This window comes from Trichoderma evansii (assembly GCF_050947405.1).
Source record: "Trichoderma evansii strain SZMC 28006 chromosome Unknown GGI43scaffold_1, whole genome shotgun sequence".
Taxonomy (NCBI): Eukaryota; Fungi; Ascomycota; class Sordariomycetes; order Hypocreales; family Hypocreaceae; genus Trichoderma; species Trichoderma evansii.
The window spans coordinates 2,081,262-2,098,727 of NW_028145205.1; the positions used below are offsets into that span (position 1 = coordinate 2,081,262).

General features: G+C 48.3%; 7 protein-coding genes across 7 annotated transcripts; 4 read left to right on the top strand and 3 right to left on the bottom strand.

Moving 5' to 3' along the window:
- Window positions 1–77: 77 nt before the first annotated feature.
- On the top strand, window positions 78–715 carry GGI43DRAFT_378671 (thioredoxin-like protein; the record flags this gene model as incomplete). The annotated part of the gene is made up of 2 exons (XM_083202727.1): window positions 78–120; window positions 240–715. 2 exons carry the CDS (start codon window positions 78–80, stop codon window positions 713–715), a joined length of 519 nt encoding a protein of 172 aa, XP_083066301.1.
- A 766-nt stretch (window positions 716–1,481) lies between these two features.
- Window positions 1,482–3,095, top strand: GGI43DRAFT_390902 (zinc ribbon domain-containing protein). Its single transcript, XM_083204377.1, has one exon. It carries the CDS (start codon window positions 1,731–1,733, stop codon window positions 2,343–2,345), a length of 615 nt encoding a protein of 204 aa, XP_083066302.1. The 5' UTR covers window positions 1,482–1,730; the 3' UTR covers window positions 2,346–3,095.
- Window positions 3,096–3,483: 388 nt separating this feature from the next.
- On the top strand, window positions 3,484–5,342 carry GGI43DRAFT_21256 (FAD dependent oxidoreductase). The gene is made up of 3 exons (XM_083200234.1): window positions 3,484–3,607; window positions 3,771–4,655; window positions 4,719–5,342. Exons 1-3 carry the CDS (start codon window positions 3,577–3,579, stop codon window positions 5,069–5,071), a joined length of 1,269 nt encoding a protein of 422 aa, XP_083066303.1. The 5' UTR covers window positions 3,484–3,576; the 3' UTR covers window positions 5,072–5,342.
- A 2,130-nt stretch (window positions 5,343–7,472) lies between these two features.
- GGI43DRAFT_378674 (transcription factor domain-containing protein) lies at window positions 7,473–10,081 on the top strand (the record flags this gene model as incomplete). The annotated part of the gene is made up of 7 exons (XM_083202728.1): window positions 7,473–7,591; window positions 7,714–7,900; window positions 7,967–8,043; window positions 8,140–8,304; window positions 8,393–8,730; window positions 8,792–9,714; window positions 9,785–10,081. 7 exons carry the CDS (start codon window positions 7,473–7,475, stop codon window positions 10,079–10,081), a joined length of 2,106 nt encoding a protein of 701 aa, XP_083066304.1.
- A 373-nt stretch (window positions 10,082–10,454) lies between these two features.
- On the bottom strand, window positions 10,455–12,512 carry GGI43DRAFT_21169 (aldehyde dehydrogenase family protein). Its single transcript, XM_083200218.1, has 6 exons — window positions 12,503–12,512; window positions 11,992–12,432; window positions 11,685–11,917; window positions 11,409–11,624; window positions 10,947–11,347; window positions 10,455–10,885 (listed from the first exon to the last, which is right to left on the bottom strand). The coding sequence occupies exons 2-6, from the start codon at window positions 12,316–12,318 to the stop codon at window positions 10,602–10,604; spliced, it is 1,461 nt and encodes a 486-aa protein (XP_083066305.1). The 5' UTR covers window positions 12,319–12,432; window positions 12,503–12,512; the 3' UTR covers window positions 10,455–10,601.
- A 904-nt stretch (window positions 12,513–13,416) lies between these two features.
- On the bottom strand, window positions 13,417–16,011 carry GGI43DRAFT_390921 (fungal specific transcription factor domain-containing protein). Its single transcript, XM_083204378.1, has 2 exons — window positions 14,843–16,011; window positions 13,417–14,776 (listed from the first exon to the last, which is right to left on the bottom strand). Exons 1-2 carry the CDS (start codon window positions 15,560–15,562, stop codon window positions 13,547–13,549), a joined length of 1,950 nt encoding a protein of 649 aa, XP_083066306.1. The 5' UTR covers window positions 15,563–16,011; the 3' UTR covers window positions 13,417–13,546.
- A 7-nt stretch (window positions 16,012–16,018) lies between these two features.
- Window positions 16,019–17,090, bottom strand: GGI43DRAFT_21165 (uncharacterized protein). The gene is made up of 2 exons (XM_083200217.1): window positions 16,629–17,090; window positions 16,019–16,575 (listed from the first exon to the last, which is right to left on the bottom strand). Exons 1-2 carry the CDS (start codon window positions 16,955–16,957, stop codon window positions 16,104–16,106), a joined length of 801 nt encoding a protein of 266 aa, XP_083066307.1. The 5' UTR covers window positions 16,958–17,090; the 3' UTR covers window positions 16,019–16,103.
- Between the last annotated feature and the right edge of the window lie 376 nt (window positions 17,091–17,466).

Consider the following 17,466-nt stretch of genomic DNA (forward strand, 5'->3'; position numbering starts at 1 on the left):
GCGGCGAAACCCTGACTTTGCATCGCCATCACATCCACCGTCTGAACACATCTTCACATCGCAGACAGTTTTCCGCCATGGCTTCCGCTACCAACTTCTTCGAGTTCAAGGCCTTTGATGGTAAGTTTCACATGCAACCCCTCTATTCTCCCCATCCAGCCTTGCGCCATCTGGGCATACATGTCCCTACGCATTGGAGCTTTCTGCTAACGAGCGCATTTTTGCGCATCGCCATTTAGCCACCGAAAAAGAAATTCCTCTGTCCGAGTTCAAGGGCAAGGTCGTTCTAGTCGTCAACACTGCTTCCAAGTGCGGCTTCACCTACCAATACAAGAACCTCGAGTCCGTCTACCAAGAGATCAAGAAGGAGCACCCCGACGACTTCACCATCATTGGCTTCCCCTGCAACCAGTTCGGCGGCCAAGAGCCCGGCTCCAACGAAGAGATCCAGAACTTCTGCTCTCTCGACCAGAAGGTTACCTTCCCCGTCTTTGGCAAGATCAACGTCAACGGCGACGATGCGCACCCTCTATACAAGTGGCTGAAGCACGAGAAGCCTGGCCTGCTTGGTCTGGAGAGAGTCAAGTGGAACTTTGAGAAGTTCCTCATCGGCCGTGATGGCAAGGTTGTTGACCGATGGGCCAGCACCACTGAGCCTGAGAAGTTCCAGAGCAAGATCCTTGAGGAGATTAAGAAGCCTGCGCCCGCGTCATAAACTTGTATTGATTGCGTGCAGTGGACAAATGGAGAAAAATAGGTGGATTGTAAATAGACGAGTATGTAACGTTTGATGACATTATACCAGATCAGCAGTCATTCAGATTAGCCGTCATCATACCTTATTTATGCAACTTTGCCCTGCGTAATTATCTTATTGTGTCTTATAAACTTCAATGTTTAGATCTAACCCTGTGAGAGTCTTGTGAAACGCCTGTTGTAGTAATTTTCTACCGACATAAAATACTTGGCTTTTATTAATCAGTACTATCATGAATATAGAACTAATTATTTGCACCATTGGCTGCATGTAAATGCAAGCAGTTGCTAGGATTAGAAGCAGTGATTTCCACATCAAATTTGAAGACGGGGGAATACAACACGCTGATATTAGTAGTAGAAACATTGGCAATAGCAATATACTTCTTCTCTCTAGAGTATACATTAACCCAGCAGCTGAATATAAGAACCACTTTTGTTTTACCACCTCTGAAAAGCTCATCATCCAACAAGTCACAATCCTCGCCCTCATTCTGCACGATACCATATCACATGCAACTTTTAAAGATTCGGCATTATTTAGAACGCCGCATTAGCTTTTGGTTTTCGATCTTTGACGATCTAAAAGCCCACCAGCCTCATTATGGCGGTGGCTTTGCTATTGTTGTCAGCTCAGCCCGATATGGCTTCTTAGCCGCGGACCCCAAGGGGAAGAAACATTAGTATCAACTCCATGGACTTTTCAACAAACATAATTAACCATGATTGAGTGGGGGAGAATGGGACCAGCGAACTGTCACTGCCTCGCCCGGCCAAAGCCGAGGCCCAATAGATTCATATTATCGACTGAGTGGCTTGAACTCTAAGTGTCGATACACAGAGGCGTTGAGGGGTTGTTCCAGCTATAAGAAGCTCAAATAATGCCCTCCCAAGAGATCGAGTCCCCTATTTCAGATTAAACAATCAAGTCCTCCTTTTAATATCAAGTACAACTTCTTATCCAAGCCATAATAATGTTCCCACGTCGACGAAGACCCATCCTCGGCGCCGCCGTGCTCGTTGGTGCATCCAGCGTAGCCGCCAAGCGCGAAGTCCAAAGACAGAATATGATGAGCACTCAGCGTGAGATGGAGATACAGTACCAGGTCGATGCTCGCAGACGCGAGGAAGAAGAACAAGAACGCCGAACACAGCGCGCCATCGAGGAAGCCCTGAAGAAGTCTGCCGAAGAACAACAGGCTGCCCAACAGGCCCAGGCCGCTGCGGTTGTCTCGCCTCCGCCACAGCAGCAGCAGTTGTACAATAACCCGATGCCAATTCAAGCACAAGACGGTGGCTATTTGACGACAGCGCCTGGGCAACCAGCTTATATGATGGCGTCAGCGAGCGCTCCGCCCAATATGCAGCAGCCAGGGCAGTTCAGAGCCCCTTCTCCACAGCCGCCCCCGGCGTATTACTTGTCATCATCTCCAGCACAGGAGGCGAGGCCAAAGAGTGCACAAGGACTTGCTTCTCAAGAGTCAAAAACTCGATATTGTACGCAATGCGGTTATGCTTGCCAAGTTGGGGATAAATTCTGTTCTGGATGCGGTGCAAGGCAGGCTCCCCAGGAGAGTTTACTCATGTGAAAGTTGTGAATGGGGCTTTCCATTGACAGTTTCGTATCTTATTGGGTAGGAGGTTATAAGTTTTTCATGTTTCATTTTTCATTTCTATTTTTTACTGAAAAGAGTCCAAATTGCTCATTACTAAAGAACCACTGGTCTCTTCAAGTCCTTCCTAGGTATTACTTGGGACAAGTTTGCAATGGAGCGCACAGAGCCAAGATATTTTTTTTTTTCAACTTCGCATTAAACTCTTACAAAACGGAATTAATTCTATATTTTATTATTTCTATTCTTATTTACATAGCTTCGAGTATCAATGCTTAAACATAATAATTTCCAATCCTTTTGAAGAGTGAATCTGGGCAATATGAGTTCCCCGCGTTCCGTGTAAGCCACTGGCCCCTCACAATACTCAATTGCGTTAGTTGCGCTTTGAAGCAAAGAGAGTTCCAATCTATCTACAAAGCCATTCTAGCTGATGGCTTGTTTGTAGCACAATGATTTGCCACTATGAAATTAAAAAGTCTTTTCCGGGCGCCTCTGAATCATAGTGACGCGCGTAACCGACCCAGTCGAAAACGAGAAATCAGGTCATTTCAAGTCCAGGCCCCTGTTGCCTGTGGATCATTCACCTACCTATGGGCCATCTAAATTAGTTATAGTGGCATTGCGATTCGATTAAGGGTTCAAGTAGCTTAAAGCACGGGTAGTATTAGGTTATAAGTGCCGCGATAGACTCATATCTACATACTTCTCGGTGCCCCACGAAGACCCTTGCCCTGGCGCAAAATTGAACTATATTATTAAGGTTGTCCTTTTTTAGAAGGTGTGAAAGAGAAAATCGATCAGCAAGAACCTAAATGGCTTATGACTGTAAGCTTTCAAGATTGTTTAAGAGACAAACCATCTTTCTAAAACTTGGCGGTCTCAGCTGATTGGTTCTCTTGCTGGGGAAATCCTATAAAGGATCCGGATGATGCCAGACACGATACTAACACCTTTATAATTAATTTCCGGCGCTTTAGAATACTGAATAAAAAATCGTAACATAGCATCTCGGTACATCTGGTATATTGTAACGAGTTGTTGTTTATCTCAACTGCTCTCTACACATCCATGTGAGCTGAGAATGGCTTACGTCATGGTCCGGCAGACCCACCAGTGCAGTTCAATGTGCGCTCTACAGCTCCAACTGAGCTCCCGTTTGCATTTGCGTAACATCGGCATAAGTAGCAGTGATTCGTAGCCAGCCATGGAGGAAAAGAGAAACATAGTCATTGTCGGTATGTATCTCCTTGTTCTCTTGCTTATGTACCATTTCATCCAAGCCAGCGCCACATCCAGACACAGGCGCTGCTCTTCATAATAATACTTCGTACCCATTTAGAGGGGTTCGACACTTGCTAGTGAGCTTGTAACGGCATAGCTAATACCGCAGCTCTCTAGGAGGCGGCATCATCGGCTGCACCACCGCCTATTACTTGACCCGCCACCCCAAGTTCAGCCCTGCTTCGCACACCATCACGCTTCTAGAGGCCGCTCCATCAGTGGCTTCTGGTGCCTCGGGTAAGGCTGGTGGTCTTCTTGGGCTCTGGGCGTATCCAGCAAGCATCGTTCCGCTATCATACAGATTGCATTCAGAGCTTGCCGCTGAGCACGACGGAGCCAATCGCTGGGGCTATCGCAGACTAAAATGCGGCAGCATTGAGGCAGTTGTGACGAAGAAGAAGCTGAATGAGCTCCAAAGATCCGCAGATGAGAATGGTAAAGCGTGGGAGAAGCTTCCCAAGCAAGATGAAGCTGCCAAAGAACTGCTCCAGGACGAGGAGCTACCTGCGGATCTCGATTGGATAGACCGAGAGGTGGTTAGAGGATGGGCTGAAATGGGGTCACCGGGAGCTAGCGAGACTGCTCAGGTGCATCCTTACCACTTCACGACTTCAATTGCAGAGCTAGCTCAGAAGGCCGGCGTCACTATCAAACCAAACGCAAAGGTTACGAGACTCATTACCTCAAAGGTAGGCGTGCAAGGGGTCGAGTATTTAGACCGGACAACAGATGAAACCAACAAGATTACGGATGTGACCGATATTGTTGTTGCGGCTGGGCCGTGGACCGGTCGAGTACTCCCTCGCTCAAAGGTCGAAGGCCTAAGAGCTCATAGCGTTGTCTACGATGTCAACGTCACGCCTTATGCTGTATTCACAGACATTGAGCTACCCTCAGACTTTATTCCCGAACATCGAGAAAAGATGGGGCAGAAGAGGCAGCATAAAGGCAGGGTAGATCCTGAGATCTATGCTCGACCGTTTGGTGAAGCATATGCATGTGGTAAGTCGCCCAAGAACAGCACGCTTTCCATAGATGGAAGATGGTGTATTAAACCTGCAACAGGTGAGCCCGACAGCGACGTACCACTACCAGAAACTGCTGATCAGGTTCAATTTAACGAAGCCTACTGCGACGACATCATCTCATATTTTGCCACCGTGAGCCCTGTGCTGGCCACTGCGCCAATCAAAGCCAAACAAGCCTGCTACCTGCCACGACATATACGCTTTGGACAGGAGAGCGGCCCTCTCATAGGGCCCACGGTCACGCCCGGCTTATGGGTTGCAGCTGGCCATACCTGCTGGGGAATCCAAAACGGCCCAGCGACGGGAAAGCTGATGTCAGAGTACATTTTGGATGGCGAAGCTAAGAGTGCGAGCGTTGGCAACTTGGACCCAAGGAAGTTTAAGGTCTAATGGATTTTTCTTTTACTTCCTTATTTTTTTATGAGTAACTGTCAGTTCAATAAGCAGCTATGAGATTGTAGAGATTGCTATAGAGTCTATAAAATTGAGCGCAGAGCGCGAATTGTTTGCAGATATTTGGTAGCTGCTTAACTACATGTACCTAGTCTAAGTCTCATCATTTGGTGTCTACATCTCTCGATATAAATATAGTATACTGACTCGAATGTGGGGCCATTTATATTGTCGGCTGAGCTACCAATTCAAGTGAAGATAGCCAGCGGTTATTAATTCATTTTTATTCTCGCTCAGTTCTCCGCACTCTTACCATCTTCTCGCATCATCATGGAATCTTTCACCTGGTCTCGTGTAACGTCTCATCTCCAATGACTCGTTCGCCCGGAACTGGTCGCTGGTTACATGTAGCGGTCCATATTGCACTCACTACCTCAAGTTCGCAGGCTTGAGACTGAGGACCTCTGGAGTTATAACCGCGCATATTTCAAGCTTCTTCATTCACCACTGCAAGTTGTCAATTCTTGGAGCTACATTGTACATGTTGTTGACTATTCACAGGCAATACGCCGCGGATGCGCTGCCCCACGCGGACCGCTCTGCGGACCGGTCCATCGTCCTACCCAGTATAGAGGGGTACAATGGCATCACAGCAATCACGCATCTGCAAGAGGCAAACAATGTCTGAGTTCATCTAACGGAGCTCTCTGATGATTGCATCTCCAAGATGATACGCGCAGAGGCTCGCGTTCGAAGGATGGTGTGCCCTGAGGCGCCTACCTATCTGCGAAGCCTGGGCAGGGTCCGCTAGGCGAGATTAACGATTGACGATCTGTACCGGGGCCTTCGGCTGCTACCCCGGCATATCTTCCCTTCATCCTAAGACTGAATAATGGCATCTTTTTGCGATTCAAGCATTTCAGAGTCCAAGTTCCAAACGGCGCGGCGCATGTCAGATGGTAAGCGGATGGCAGCCCTTGTCCAAATTAAGATGCCGCTGTTGGCTCTGAGCGTCATACCTTCTTTAAGGATATAAGCTAATATATCGCAGGGTACACTCCAAAATGGAGTTTGAATCATAAATCATCATAAATCATCTGTTCAGCCCATCACGTCCCCAAGTCCATCAAGCCGTCGCTAAATCTGCGGCATAGAGGTTCGATGGAAGATTCGCATTGGGGTTCGTCAATTAGGCTGAAGACATGCCTGTCTAACTGAACCTGGCGCCGAGATATTCTCTTCAGATGCAACTAATGGACAGTTAGAGTTCATGCAGATTAGCTACATCTGTATTGGCCTGTATTACCCGATTTAGAAGTTCCTGGTGCTTCAAGAATCTCGCTGCCTGTTCGATGAGCGGACCTCAAGAGGCGATATGAGCCATCTGATTGCTCAACAGTCAAAGTGGCTCATACTAAAGCAAGTCGACAAGGGTGAGAGTACAGGCATCTTATTCCATATGGGCATTTGAAGACGCTCCTTCAATGATGACATGCTGTCCCATGCCATGCAAGAAGAGGGATAACAGCAACACGAGAAAACGACCAACAATCCAGCCTAGGAATCGGAATAAGAAAACCAGGTCTGCGCAGAGGCCAGCGGAATACCTACTCCTTTCCAGCGGTTTAATTCGCTGACTGTACGGGGGTATATACGACACTATTACAGGTATGTCATCAGCACATCGACATCTATACGGACTACGGATATATATCAGCAATTAGTGGTTTGTCAGCGGAACAAACCGAGTCATTGTTAAGTAGCATTTACAGAGCGCAAGCGTTGCTGACCTGGAGGCAATCGATAGGCTTGATGGCGAACTGCAGTTCACTAATCAGCCCTCAATATCTATTCCGCTGAGCGATGATGGAGAAAATTTTCAGTCACTGAGAAGAGTCACGATACGATACGATACGATACGAGGCTACAAAGCTATCAAAAGCTATTTTTAACAGCCAGCGATCCAATAATAGACGAAACGCGGTATAACAATAGGAGTAAATCCCCATGGGGAGCGCCCATCGCAACTAGAGGCCGCTAAAGGCTGCTCTGGGTATTAGTGATCCAGGCCAGGAGCCATCAGCTCAGAGGTACTGAGTACTAGCGAGCGGCGCTAAAGGTACAGTGAGGTCTTGCGTCAGCTGCTCGCTAATAGTGCGCTGTGCACTCTGGCCAGCAGCCCTCAGACAGCCTGACACTGCCCCTGGCAGGTACCCTGCTGCAAACGGTCTGTAACCGATACTTGTCTTCGCCTGCCAATTATGCAGTTATGCACACACGCTACCTATTATGTACCCCGCTCATTCTTTTATTCCAGCATTCTTCGTGCTGCATCTCATCTCGACTTCGCTATTCATGGTTTTTTTCGCCTCCGTAATCTGAGGCATGCGGCGACACCATGTCCTCGTCCGACGGAACAGCAGCCGATGCTTCATGGGAACGGTCCGATGGCCGATCGCGGCCACCGCCAACTGTCAACACCATCCGCCGCATCCGCCAGGCCTGCACGAATTGCCGGTGCGCGCAACCCACCAACCAACACGTCTCCAGTCCAGCTCTCGCTGGGCGCTGGGGATGTTCGATGAGCAAGATGGAAATACATCAGAGGCTGACTTTTGTGTGTGATTCTTCTTCTTCAGGCATCGCAAGACTAGATGTTCCGGCGAGCGGCCCAGATGCATGAACTGTCGACGAGTCGATCGCGTCTGTCACTATGAACCCTATTCGGCCACAAACCCCCCGAGCTCAGCTTCAGTCGCTGCGAACAATGGCGCAGCAAAGGGCAAATCACCGTCTTCTCTCTTCCCTCGCACCGGCGTTGTTGATGTGAGCTATGGCCCCTTGAAAATTCATTCTGGTAAAGGAGTTGCGTCCTAATCATGGGATATATAGCCGGAACTCCTTAATAGGATCAACACCATCGAATCGCAACTGGCGCAACTACACAGCCAAGGCTTGATTGGCTTTCTGTTTGTCACCCCTTATCGATTTCCCCATTTCAAGTCACCGAACGACAGCCACATCTCAAATAGTATATGGTGCTAACCATAATACACCGTTTAAAGGAATGGCGAGAATCAGAATGGATCGGTTGCTTTCCCAGATCTTGCGGCTGCCACTGGCTTCCAGGAAGTCTCGCCAAAGTTCACAGAGCCATCGCCTCCTCAGCATCAATATCCACCCTCCGTCCCCGAAAGTGCAGACACCGTTCCCGATATATCAAGTACAATGTATGTTCGCTACAGTCACCGTGACATGAACCGATGGGAATATCATTTCCTACTTTGGAAATACAGTATGGGCTAACTTCTCCTGTAGGAGATTTACCACCGCACCGCCTCCCGCTGTCATGGCTCACCTCATCGACGCATATTTCCTCCACGTCCACAACCAGCCATATTCATATTTTCACGAGCAGAGCTTCCGAGAGAGGGTTAACTACGGCCTTATACCAAAGTGCTTGCTCTTCGCAATTTTAGCCTCGGCCCTTAAATTCTCAGATTCCGATTATTTCCAGGGTTCCATACGCGAAGCCACCGAGGCATATGCTAGAGAAGCTTGGCTGGCCATCCTACATGAGCATCTAACGGTCGAGAACAATCCGACGTTACAGGTTGCCCAAGCTAGCAATATCCTCGGAGTGGTCGATTTTACATGTAAGCCATATTTTAAGAAAGGAGAAGGGAACCTTGATCTTAATAACTTTATTTCATATAGGTGGCCGTACCAGTTCGGGATGGTTAAAGATTGGCCTTGCTATCCGCATTGCGCAAGACTTACAGCTCATGAAGGAACCGAAAAATACTCTGTCACCAATTGAGCAGGAAGAACATCGGAGAGCCTTTTGGTCAATATACCTTCTCGATAAACTGGTCTCAGTCGGCCAAAGCCGCCCGCCCGCCATTGCCGAGGAGGATATTCATGTCCAACTGCCTAGTGATGAGGAGACACTCAGAAGGGGCATCTGGAAGAAGACACCCACATTGCATCAGCTTATCAACTGGAAATCCGAGACGGAAGCATCAGTCAACGGCACTTTTACGCAGACGATCCTCGCTGCAACAGCACTGGGCCGATGTTGTCGATATGTCTTGCACGGGCGCGAGATGGACGAAATGCCACCGTGGGATCCTAGGTCCGATTTTACACTACTAAACACCTTTCTACTTCTAATCGACCATCATCTTCAAGTGGAGACGATTCCTATTCCTCAAATCGTAGAGCAGTATCGCAGGCCAGATGGTACCTTGGATTTCCAGTCACTCGAACATGTCGTGTTTGCGCGCATTGTATTTCACACTGCCCACTGTCTCCTTAATCATCCATTCCTTCTCCGGATGAGGCTCCAGAAATCAAACTGTAAGGTGCCACCAAAATTTTTAACTCGTTCATTCCAAATCAGCTGCAGTCATGCCCGATCAATATCCAGCTTAGTGGAGGACGCCATTACATCTGGCTGCCACGTCCAGTCCTCCTTTTACGCATATGCCTCCATCCTTGCTGGTGGCATTCTCTCTTTAGCTATCCATATCGACCAAGAGAAGGGGCAGGTGACGGACCCAGAAACACTTAACCACTACCAGAAGGCGATTCAAATACTAGAAAGGACAGGGAGGAGATGGGACCATGCTTCGAAAATGGTGAGTCTATCCTTTAATCCGTACTGCCCCGTATATTCTCAACTTATTAACATCCCACCTGCTACTTAAGCATCTTCAATTAATGCTATTCGATGCCAACTATCATTCCCTCGCCGCCCTTGTGGACTCGCAAACTCCAGAAGTCGATCCGAAATTGGAATCTGCCTTGTGGCTCATGGTCGATTATGTAGCCATGTCGGCATTGAACGAGACAGCATTAACACCACCTCCTTTATCCACCGATACGTTTCTAAGCCCACTTAATACTCAAATGGGCCTCGAGAATAATGATGGTTTTACGGGCTTAGCTCCCGATGCGAATTCCGATCCAAACGTTGCTTTTCTTGGTAACGGCGTACCTTTATGAGAAACGCCTCTGCTTTTATCTGATTTATAGCGAATGACGAAACGACATGGCAGCTACTTGTTGATTTAGCAGTATGAATTATGCACACGATTTATTTGGGAGACAAAAAATGGGCGACTGCTTGGTTTGTATATTTGACAGTTGTGGAGATAGCAGTATGCCATTAATATAAGAGCGAATCTATTAATCTCACCATTGTTCCCTCTTGCGCACGCTTTGTATGCCATTATGTAGTATGAACGCGGCTCGTGATAGTAGCTTTGAGTTGCTGACTCGCTGAGAAAGAATACAGCTGTCGTTCGCTTAGCTCTGCTGACACCTTAGTATCCGTCCAAGCAATCCTAACCAGCGCATCCTGAAATACGCGTATCAAGTCATCAGCTTCAGTCAAAACCAGTCTGCCTGAACGAGTCTTTTTCATGGTTCATGAGCATATATTTAGTAGCGTACTATCATTTGCTATCGAATGAGGGTATATTCATTATCAGAGATGTATCACCCGAGAGCCTCTCCGTCTACTTCATTTGTTCACAAACATGGACTGCACGTTGCAGTACTCCTTCATCCCGTTGGCTCCCCACTCGCAACCGATGCCACTCTCCTTGTGTCCGCCAAATGGCACCAGCGGGTTGATCTCAAAGTGGCCGTTGATCCAGACGGTTCCGGCTTCGAGATCGCGACCGAACTGCTCGGCCTTCTTAACATCTTTGGACCAGACTGAGGCGCCGAGACCCATGGTTGAGTTGTTTGCGCGGTCGAGGACTTCTTCCTCGGTGCTCCATGAGAGAAGAGGAACGATGGGGCCTAATTAATCGAATACTATTAGCATCATACTCTCTGTTTGGTCTTCTTTTCTTTCTCTCACCGAAAGGTTCCTCCACGACAATTCGTGAATTCTCAGGAGGTCGGTCAATAACCGTGGGGGTAATGTAGTAGCCATTTGCTAAAGGCTCAACCTTGCCGCCAACAGCGACCTTCCAGCCTTGCTTCTCGATATCGTCAAAGTAAGTCTTGACACGCTCGTACTGCATCGAGTTTTGAACAGGACCGTGGCTGACACCGGTCTGGGATCCGTCGCCTACGGTATAGGCCTTGATGTGCTTGACCATGGCGTCACGGAACTGTTCGTAGATGGACTCGTGGACGTAGATGCGCTTCATGTTTAAGCAGACCTGTCCAGAGTTTACAAAGGCGTAGAGAGCAGCCTTTTCTGCTACACTGTCAACATCCACATCAGGGAAAACGATGGACGCGTCATTGCCACCACTATCAATGCTGTTAGACTATGTTCCTACCAAGACTAGGACTTGTGAACCAGAAGACTTACAGCTCAAGAGTAACTCTCTTTAGAGTCTTGGACGCACTCTGCATAACCAATTTTCCTGTGTGTGTTGAGCCTGTGAAGCTGATTTTGTCGATGCCAGGGTGGCTAGTGATCCAAGGGCCAAGGTTATCGTCTCCGCTAAGAGACTGAACAACACCAGGAGGGAAGAACTGCTGCGCCAACTCAACGAGCTTCAGACCGCCGTAGGGAGTGAAAGGACTAAACACATGTTAGAACGACAAGAGTTGAAAGTGCTATAATATTATGGGCACGGCTTACGATGGCTTGAGGATGACGACGTTTCCTGTTAGGATAGCGGGTGCCATTTTTCCAGCTGCTACCAAGAGAGGGAAGTTCCAGGGAACGATGGCGGCAGCGACACCCAAAGGCGTATATCTAGTGAAAATTGTGTGCTTCTCATTGTCCTCGATGATATCCTCGGGGAGCTCGATGGAGGCCATGCCTCTGAACCATGCAATCGCCGCACCTGTCTCGACATCTGCTTGAGGGATCTATAAAACACATAATTAGCAAGATTGCTTAAGAAGTTTTACAAAACCAGTCCTATGTAATAAGGGATTCTTACCGGCTTTCCTTGTTCTGAGATGAGTAAATCTCGGAACTCGGTCTGGTACTTCTCAATGGCATCTGCGTATGCCAATACGGCGGCCTTGCGCTCCTCATAGGGGACCTTGCGCCACTTCTTGAATGCCGCCTTGCCAGCTTCGACTGCCCGGTCGAGGTCCTCCTGAGTCGCTACAGGGACATCGGGTTTCGCCTTGAGAGTAGCTGGGTTAATTCCCTGGCGGGTTTTTGCTGTTGGCGCACTCTTGCCGTTGATGATTTGGACAAAGTTGCCCTGGAAGTCCAAGGTCTGGACGCCGTTGGCCGTTGAATCAGCTGAAGGCGCCATTGTGAGATAGTGTATGGTATATCGTATATAGTATGTGAAAACGCTTGCTACTAAGGACAGATACGAAAGGAGATTTTGTAGGAGGACTATTCTTCGAGCATAGAAATGGGCGTCCTGCAAGCCACTTTATGTAAGTCCAAGTGGCTCTCTCTTACGAATCCGTCTTCGGAATCAACCAACTCACCCCGCAGAAGACTGCAAGCGGTCCGTAACAAAACAGCAAGCCACTAATGCCAAGAGTGTTGTGCTAGCATGGTACACGAAGTTGTCTCACTCTCATGCTTCTCAGAAACATACTCCTATCGTTAATAGAAGGACATTACCAAACATACCTAAGCAAGCCACAAGTCATTCCCAGATAGGTCTTTCTCCCCCCCCTCACTCCAGCTCTCCACTCCTGACCCCAGATCGATTTCACCCCGCCACTCAAATACGACCGGACCGCACGTCCAGCTGCAGATGATGGCGGTCCGAGATGTCTCACAGCCAATGAAGTCGTATCGCGGGTGAGGCGATACATCTCATCTCTGTGGGGTAAGAGGGCACTATCGGAAAGCAAATGCGTGGTAGGCAAGGATGGCAATGTCTAAAGTTTAGCGCAAGCGGGAGCTAAGGACAGCCATTTAAGATAGTGTCTCAGGCTTTCACTTAATTTGTATAATAGAGCACAAGCCGTGTGGCGCAAAACGGAGCGTAGTTCGTCGGTTGCCTAATTGGGCAATTTTCTGAGAAATTCGGATAGCAGCAAGAAGGAGGCGTTCTGTTGTTGGCTTATCACATCATTGCTTTCTCCTTTTACCTCAACTCACATGAGTATGTGAAACCGGCTTTCCCCAGTACTGGAGTTGAGATCCACATTTTTGCTTGTGAGGTTATCCGAAACTACTTCGTAATATGCGCCGTGATGGACACGTATGACTTACTCTTGCCTTCCATGAGGGTCGAGATAACGGAGTAGCACGGAGGACGGAGCGGATTGATCATCGGATAGGGGACCCGATATCGCAGCAATTTAATTATCAGGAACGGATGATGCAAGAAGAAGCAAGGATTGCAAGAGGTAGATACACCTGGGTCACATTTAGATCTCAGATATGATTGTAAAAGACGAGAGATTAACTCTGGTGTATATTAAATGATTATTGCAATGATCCCAAGTTTACCTTCATTAGCAGTAAACATTAGCCAGTACTCCAAAAAATGACTTCATAAATCCCATAGAATCCTCTTAACAAACAAAAAACTCGTTAAACACATCCAGTCCCTCTGCCGGATGTTGTAAAAAGCTATCCGCACGGAAAGGCTCAGCCACATACCAGCATGTCGCAGCCTCCATGTCCTTCAGCCAATCTTGGTCAACCACGAGATAATCCTCCTCTGCCTTATTGGTCTCTGCCTCTTGTTCTTCCTCCTTCTCCTCATCCCATTCCAGGGAGGCTCTGGCCAAATCAGCACCTGCATATGTATCATGCATGGACTGCATTAGCTTCATGCTCTGACGGTAGCCCTGCTCCGTTGCACAGCCTTGAAGCTGGCCCTTTTGCTCCAGCATGTACACACTTGCGGCGGAGACTGCAATGTTTGCTGCCATGCTGGGGAGTAGTCGATCGAGGCCATGGTCGTAAATGTTCTTGGAGATTTCTTCGATCCTCTTGGCCGAATGCTGCATGTGAATCTTGCACATCTCCTTCTCCATGGTAGATGCACTCGCGTCGTTAATCAGTGCCATATACCTAGAGCGATAAAGGCACAGCACTGCTGTGTAATAAATCATGTGTAGCACAGCGCGGTCCAATGATATGCTAGTATTTCCATCCTTGCCTATGTCGCTGTTCGAGATGGGCCTATATGAGACACTCTCCGGCAAGCCGTCTCTCCACTCCAGCAGGTCCCGCATATACGTGGTGAATTTCTGCTCGCCCTCTGCCGTTATCTTGCGTGTCTCAGAAAAGTTGGAAAAGTTGTCGTGGGGCGCAATGTACATGCTGCTGGAAAGGAAGCTCATCGACCTGCAGAGAGTCGCTTGTGCGACGCACATGCGTGCCAGCTCAGCGCGCTTCTTGCGGCTTTTGACGTAGACGCACATGGCCTCGAACTTGGCGTGGTCGTCGTCGCTCCGAATCTGCTCCGGTTGGAAGTCGGCCTCTTCAAGCATGGAGACTTGGAAGTCGCCGTCTTTGATTCGTGGGAGACGCTTCATGCCTAGCGATAGGAGACGGTCACGGATGAAGCAGCACCACCAGACGCGTCGACGCAGCCTCTGTTTGCGCTTTGATAGGTTGGGCTTGTTTACTGATGGCTCGAGGTGCAGTCCTGCTGCGAAAGCGTGAGAAACGGCGGCGTCGATCCAGAACCATGTCTTTCCATGCTCATCAGAGGCATCCTGCCATGAGGTGATGAGTAACAGAGACTGTGTGAGGACCATTTGATCCAACTCGCAGTTGTACTTGTATAAAAGCTGTTGAACAAATCATGTGTCAGTAACTGAACAGTGTAAATGACTCAGGCTTATTACAAAACTTACCCTAACTCTCTTCATGAAAGCTGTACGGGCCTGCTTTCGCGTCTGGTATCCAGCATTTCTGAGATGATCCAGCTCTACATGTGCGGTTCCGGCCGCCAGGACAGCCTGAAGCAACAGCAAGCTAACCTGGCCTGCCGACCCATCATGTGTTTCTATAGCGTGTAGAAAGCCATCCAAGTCAAGAGTCGGCACATATGGATGTACGTATTCAAAGAAAGCGCGGAGTAGGGTGGTCTGAAGTGTGCCGTCTGGAAGATCAAAGGCGCCTTCGTTATGTAGGTAGGTCATATCGTCTGGCGGTAGACTTGTCAATGGCCTGACATACTTTGGTAGATCAAAAGTTTGAACATCTTCTAATGGCGAATCTTGTGGGGATTTGTCGGATTCAATGTCTGCTCTTAGTAGCTCCAAGTCTTCCATGGAAATGGGTGCTTCTGAGGTATCGATTGCAAACTCTTCCAGCAAGTCACATCCGCCATCCTTCATGACAGACTCCTTGATGGTATTCAATTCAGTCGAGGTTGTGCTTTGTGTTTGTCTCTTTCTCCGTCTAAGCATTGTTAATAGATGTTCTTTATTCTTCTCATTCAACTCCATAATACATACCTCCTGGCTCGACGGGCATGTGTAACACACTGCTGTCCATTCCACTGACAGTTGCCACATGGTGATCGTATCGTCACATCGCATCTGACCTTTCTGGCTCTGCATGCAAGACATGCCTTACTCGCTCTTCGTACTGGTTGCTTCGAAGACGAATGCGGTTCTGGGCTAAGAGAGCTGCTATCGGACAATCCGTCCATAGCGGTGCTAAAGTGCTCCAAGGGATCCATCTGTAGGGCTACTGCAAGGAACACACACAAGCGTGAGTGTCAAGTCTTCGGTTTAAGGAGTTTATAGCCGAGGTCTTAAAAGCAACAATGAGCGGCCCTTCATATATTTAACCATCTTCCACACTCGTACTATCCGATGCCGGGCTCTTGTCAGTCCGCCGTGACGACTCCAGCTTCGGTCCGGATGGGCCCCGCCACAATCCGCGCTACGCCGTGGCGGTCCGCGATCCCCAGATTCTGCGAGAAGCTCAAGAGCTAGGGAGACGCGGGGTAAGAAATAGAGAAATGGCTTTTCTCTTGGCTGTCACATGTTGGATGAAGGGTTGGGACATCGAGATCTTATTAAGAAGTCGGTGGTGCCGCCGAAAGTGGCTCATTTCGGTCAATTTGGACTATTCTATCACACACTTGTTCACTTGACACTTTCTTCAGCTCACAGCTGCCGCCACCATCGCCACCGCCATTATTATCATTGTCAGAATTGAGTTGGTTGAGATCGGGTTTGCGCCCGAGGTAGTTGTAGAAGATGTGTTCTTGCTCGAAGCAGTGGCAGAAGATAGCGTGGCCTTATTCGAAGTAAGAGAAGGGGCTGGCGTGCTTTCGGCTGGAGTAGCTGGAGTAGCTGGAGTAGCTGGAGTAGCTGGAGTAGAGAATGAACTCTCGTCTAGGGGGCCATACCCAGTCGGTATTGTAACAGGAGTCGCTAAAAACCCGTCAAACGCAGTTGCCCATACCGCGATATCATCTTGGCCAGTGTGTGTTGCATAGATTGTTGTAGCCAGAGCTGTCTTGTCATAGCTCGTAACATCCATATAAAAATCCGGCCCTATCCAAGAAATACACATGGCACCAAGGCCGGGGCGCTGCGCATGAATCTGTAGCGGTGTCGGTGTAAAGCCACTATTGATAGGGTTATTAGCAAATGACCTTTGCACGATATGAAGTTTACTTACTGCGGACAGCAAATAGCGTAAGTTGAGTTGAGAGGGATAACTTCCCATCTATATGGACAGACCAATTGGCTAAACGGGGGGAGCGACGCAGTAGCCATTGCACTTTGGTAAAATTGACTTGGGTAACATGATGTCAAAGTCAAATCCGGTACTGGATTGATAATGTTTTGCGCAATAAATGTATTTGTTGCCACCTCTGTCAATCCACTGGTGCATTCCGGAGGCTGCGTAAAAACTGTCGTGATAGCCAAATCATAACTAGTGCCCCGACCAAAGGCCATTTGGAAGAGTCCGCATACAAGCGGCGCGAGTGCTGAGATTAAACGCATAGTCCTTTGTAGATGAGATACGCTCTAGGAAGGAAATATTAGTGAGATAGATAGGAGGTTATGAGGTTCCAAGACTCTCATAGCAGGGCAGCGGTCAAGCTATCCGATAGGCTGCTTCCTAAATATATGCAGATATTGCTACAACCCGATGCCAATACTCTTATAGCTGCTCATATCTGCGACAGAGAACAATTAAATTGCCAGTCACTGGCCAATTTTTACAAAAGTGCACGAGGCTGTCAATTAACTCCGGCTGTCGCGGCACGATGGGATCCTACAATAAGGGTAGATGGCTCTCCAATGCAGGGGCGCATTCAAATTCGGATATTTGGCGTTATATAACTAGTACCCATAAATCCTCAATGTTATTACAAAGATATCTGATTGGAACGATTTGTACTTTGCGTGTTAGTGACTCACTGCATGTTGGTTGGTAGGGAAATTACAATTAGCGTACTGACCATGCTTGATTCGTTAATTAAGGCTAAATGCTACCTTGTTTGTCAGAT

Excerpts from the sequence above, each read along its gene's own strand:
- GGI43DRAFT_21169 (XM_083200218.1), bottom strand. The coding sequence starts at position 12,318 with ATGGCGCCTTCAGCTGATTCAACGGCCAACGGCGTCCAGACCTTGGAC. Across the intron at positions 11,625-11,684 it reads GTCGTCATCCTCAAGCCATC|TCCTTTCACTCCCTACGGCG; the intron begins GTAAGCCGTGCC and ends ACATGTGTTTAG. Across the intron at positions 11,348-11,408 it reads AAGAGAGTTACTCTTGAGCT|TGGTGGCAATGACGCGTCCA; the intron begins GTAAGTCTTCTG and ends CAGCATTGATAG.
- GGI43DRAFT_21165 (XM_083200217.1), bottom strand. The coding sequence starts at position 16,957 with ATGCGTTTAATCTCAGCACTCGCGCCGCTTGTATGCGGACTCTTCCAA. Across the intron at positions 16,576-16,628 it reads TACGCTATTTGCTGTCCGCA|TGGCTTTACACCGACACCGC; the intron begins GTAAGTAAACTT and ends CCCTATCAATAG.
- GGI43DRAFT_21256 (XM_083200234.1), top strand. The coding sequence starts at position 3,577 with ATGGAGGAAAAGAGAAACATAGTCATTGTCG. Across the intron at positions 3,608-3,770 it reads GAGAAACATAGTCATTGTCG|GAGGCGGCATCATCGGCTGC; the intron begins GTATGTATCTCC and ends GCAGCTCTCTAG. Across the intron at positions 4,656-4,718 it reads TGGTGAAGCATATGCATGTG|GTGAGCCCGACAGCGACGTA; the intron begins GTAAGTCGCCCA and ends AACCTGCAACAG.
- GGI43DRAFT_390902 (XM_083204377.1), top strand. The coding sequence starts at position 1,731 with ATGTTCCCACGTCGACGAAGACCCATCCTCGGCGCCGCCGTGCTCGTT.
- GGI43DRAFT_390921 (XM_083204378.1), bottom strand. The coding sequence starts at position 15,562 with ATGTCTTGCATGCAGAGCCAGAAAGGTCAGATGCGATGTGACGATACG. Across the intron at positions 14,777-14,842 it reads CTTTCATGAAGAGAGTTAGG|CTTTTATACAAGTACAACTG; the intron begins GTAAGTTTTGTA and ends TTTGTTCAACAG.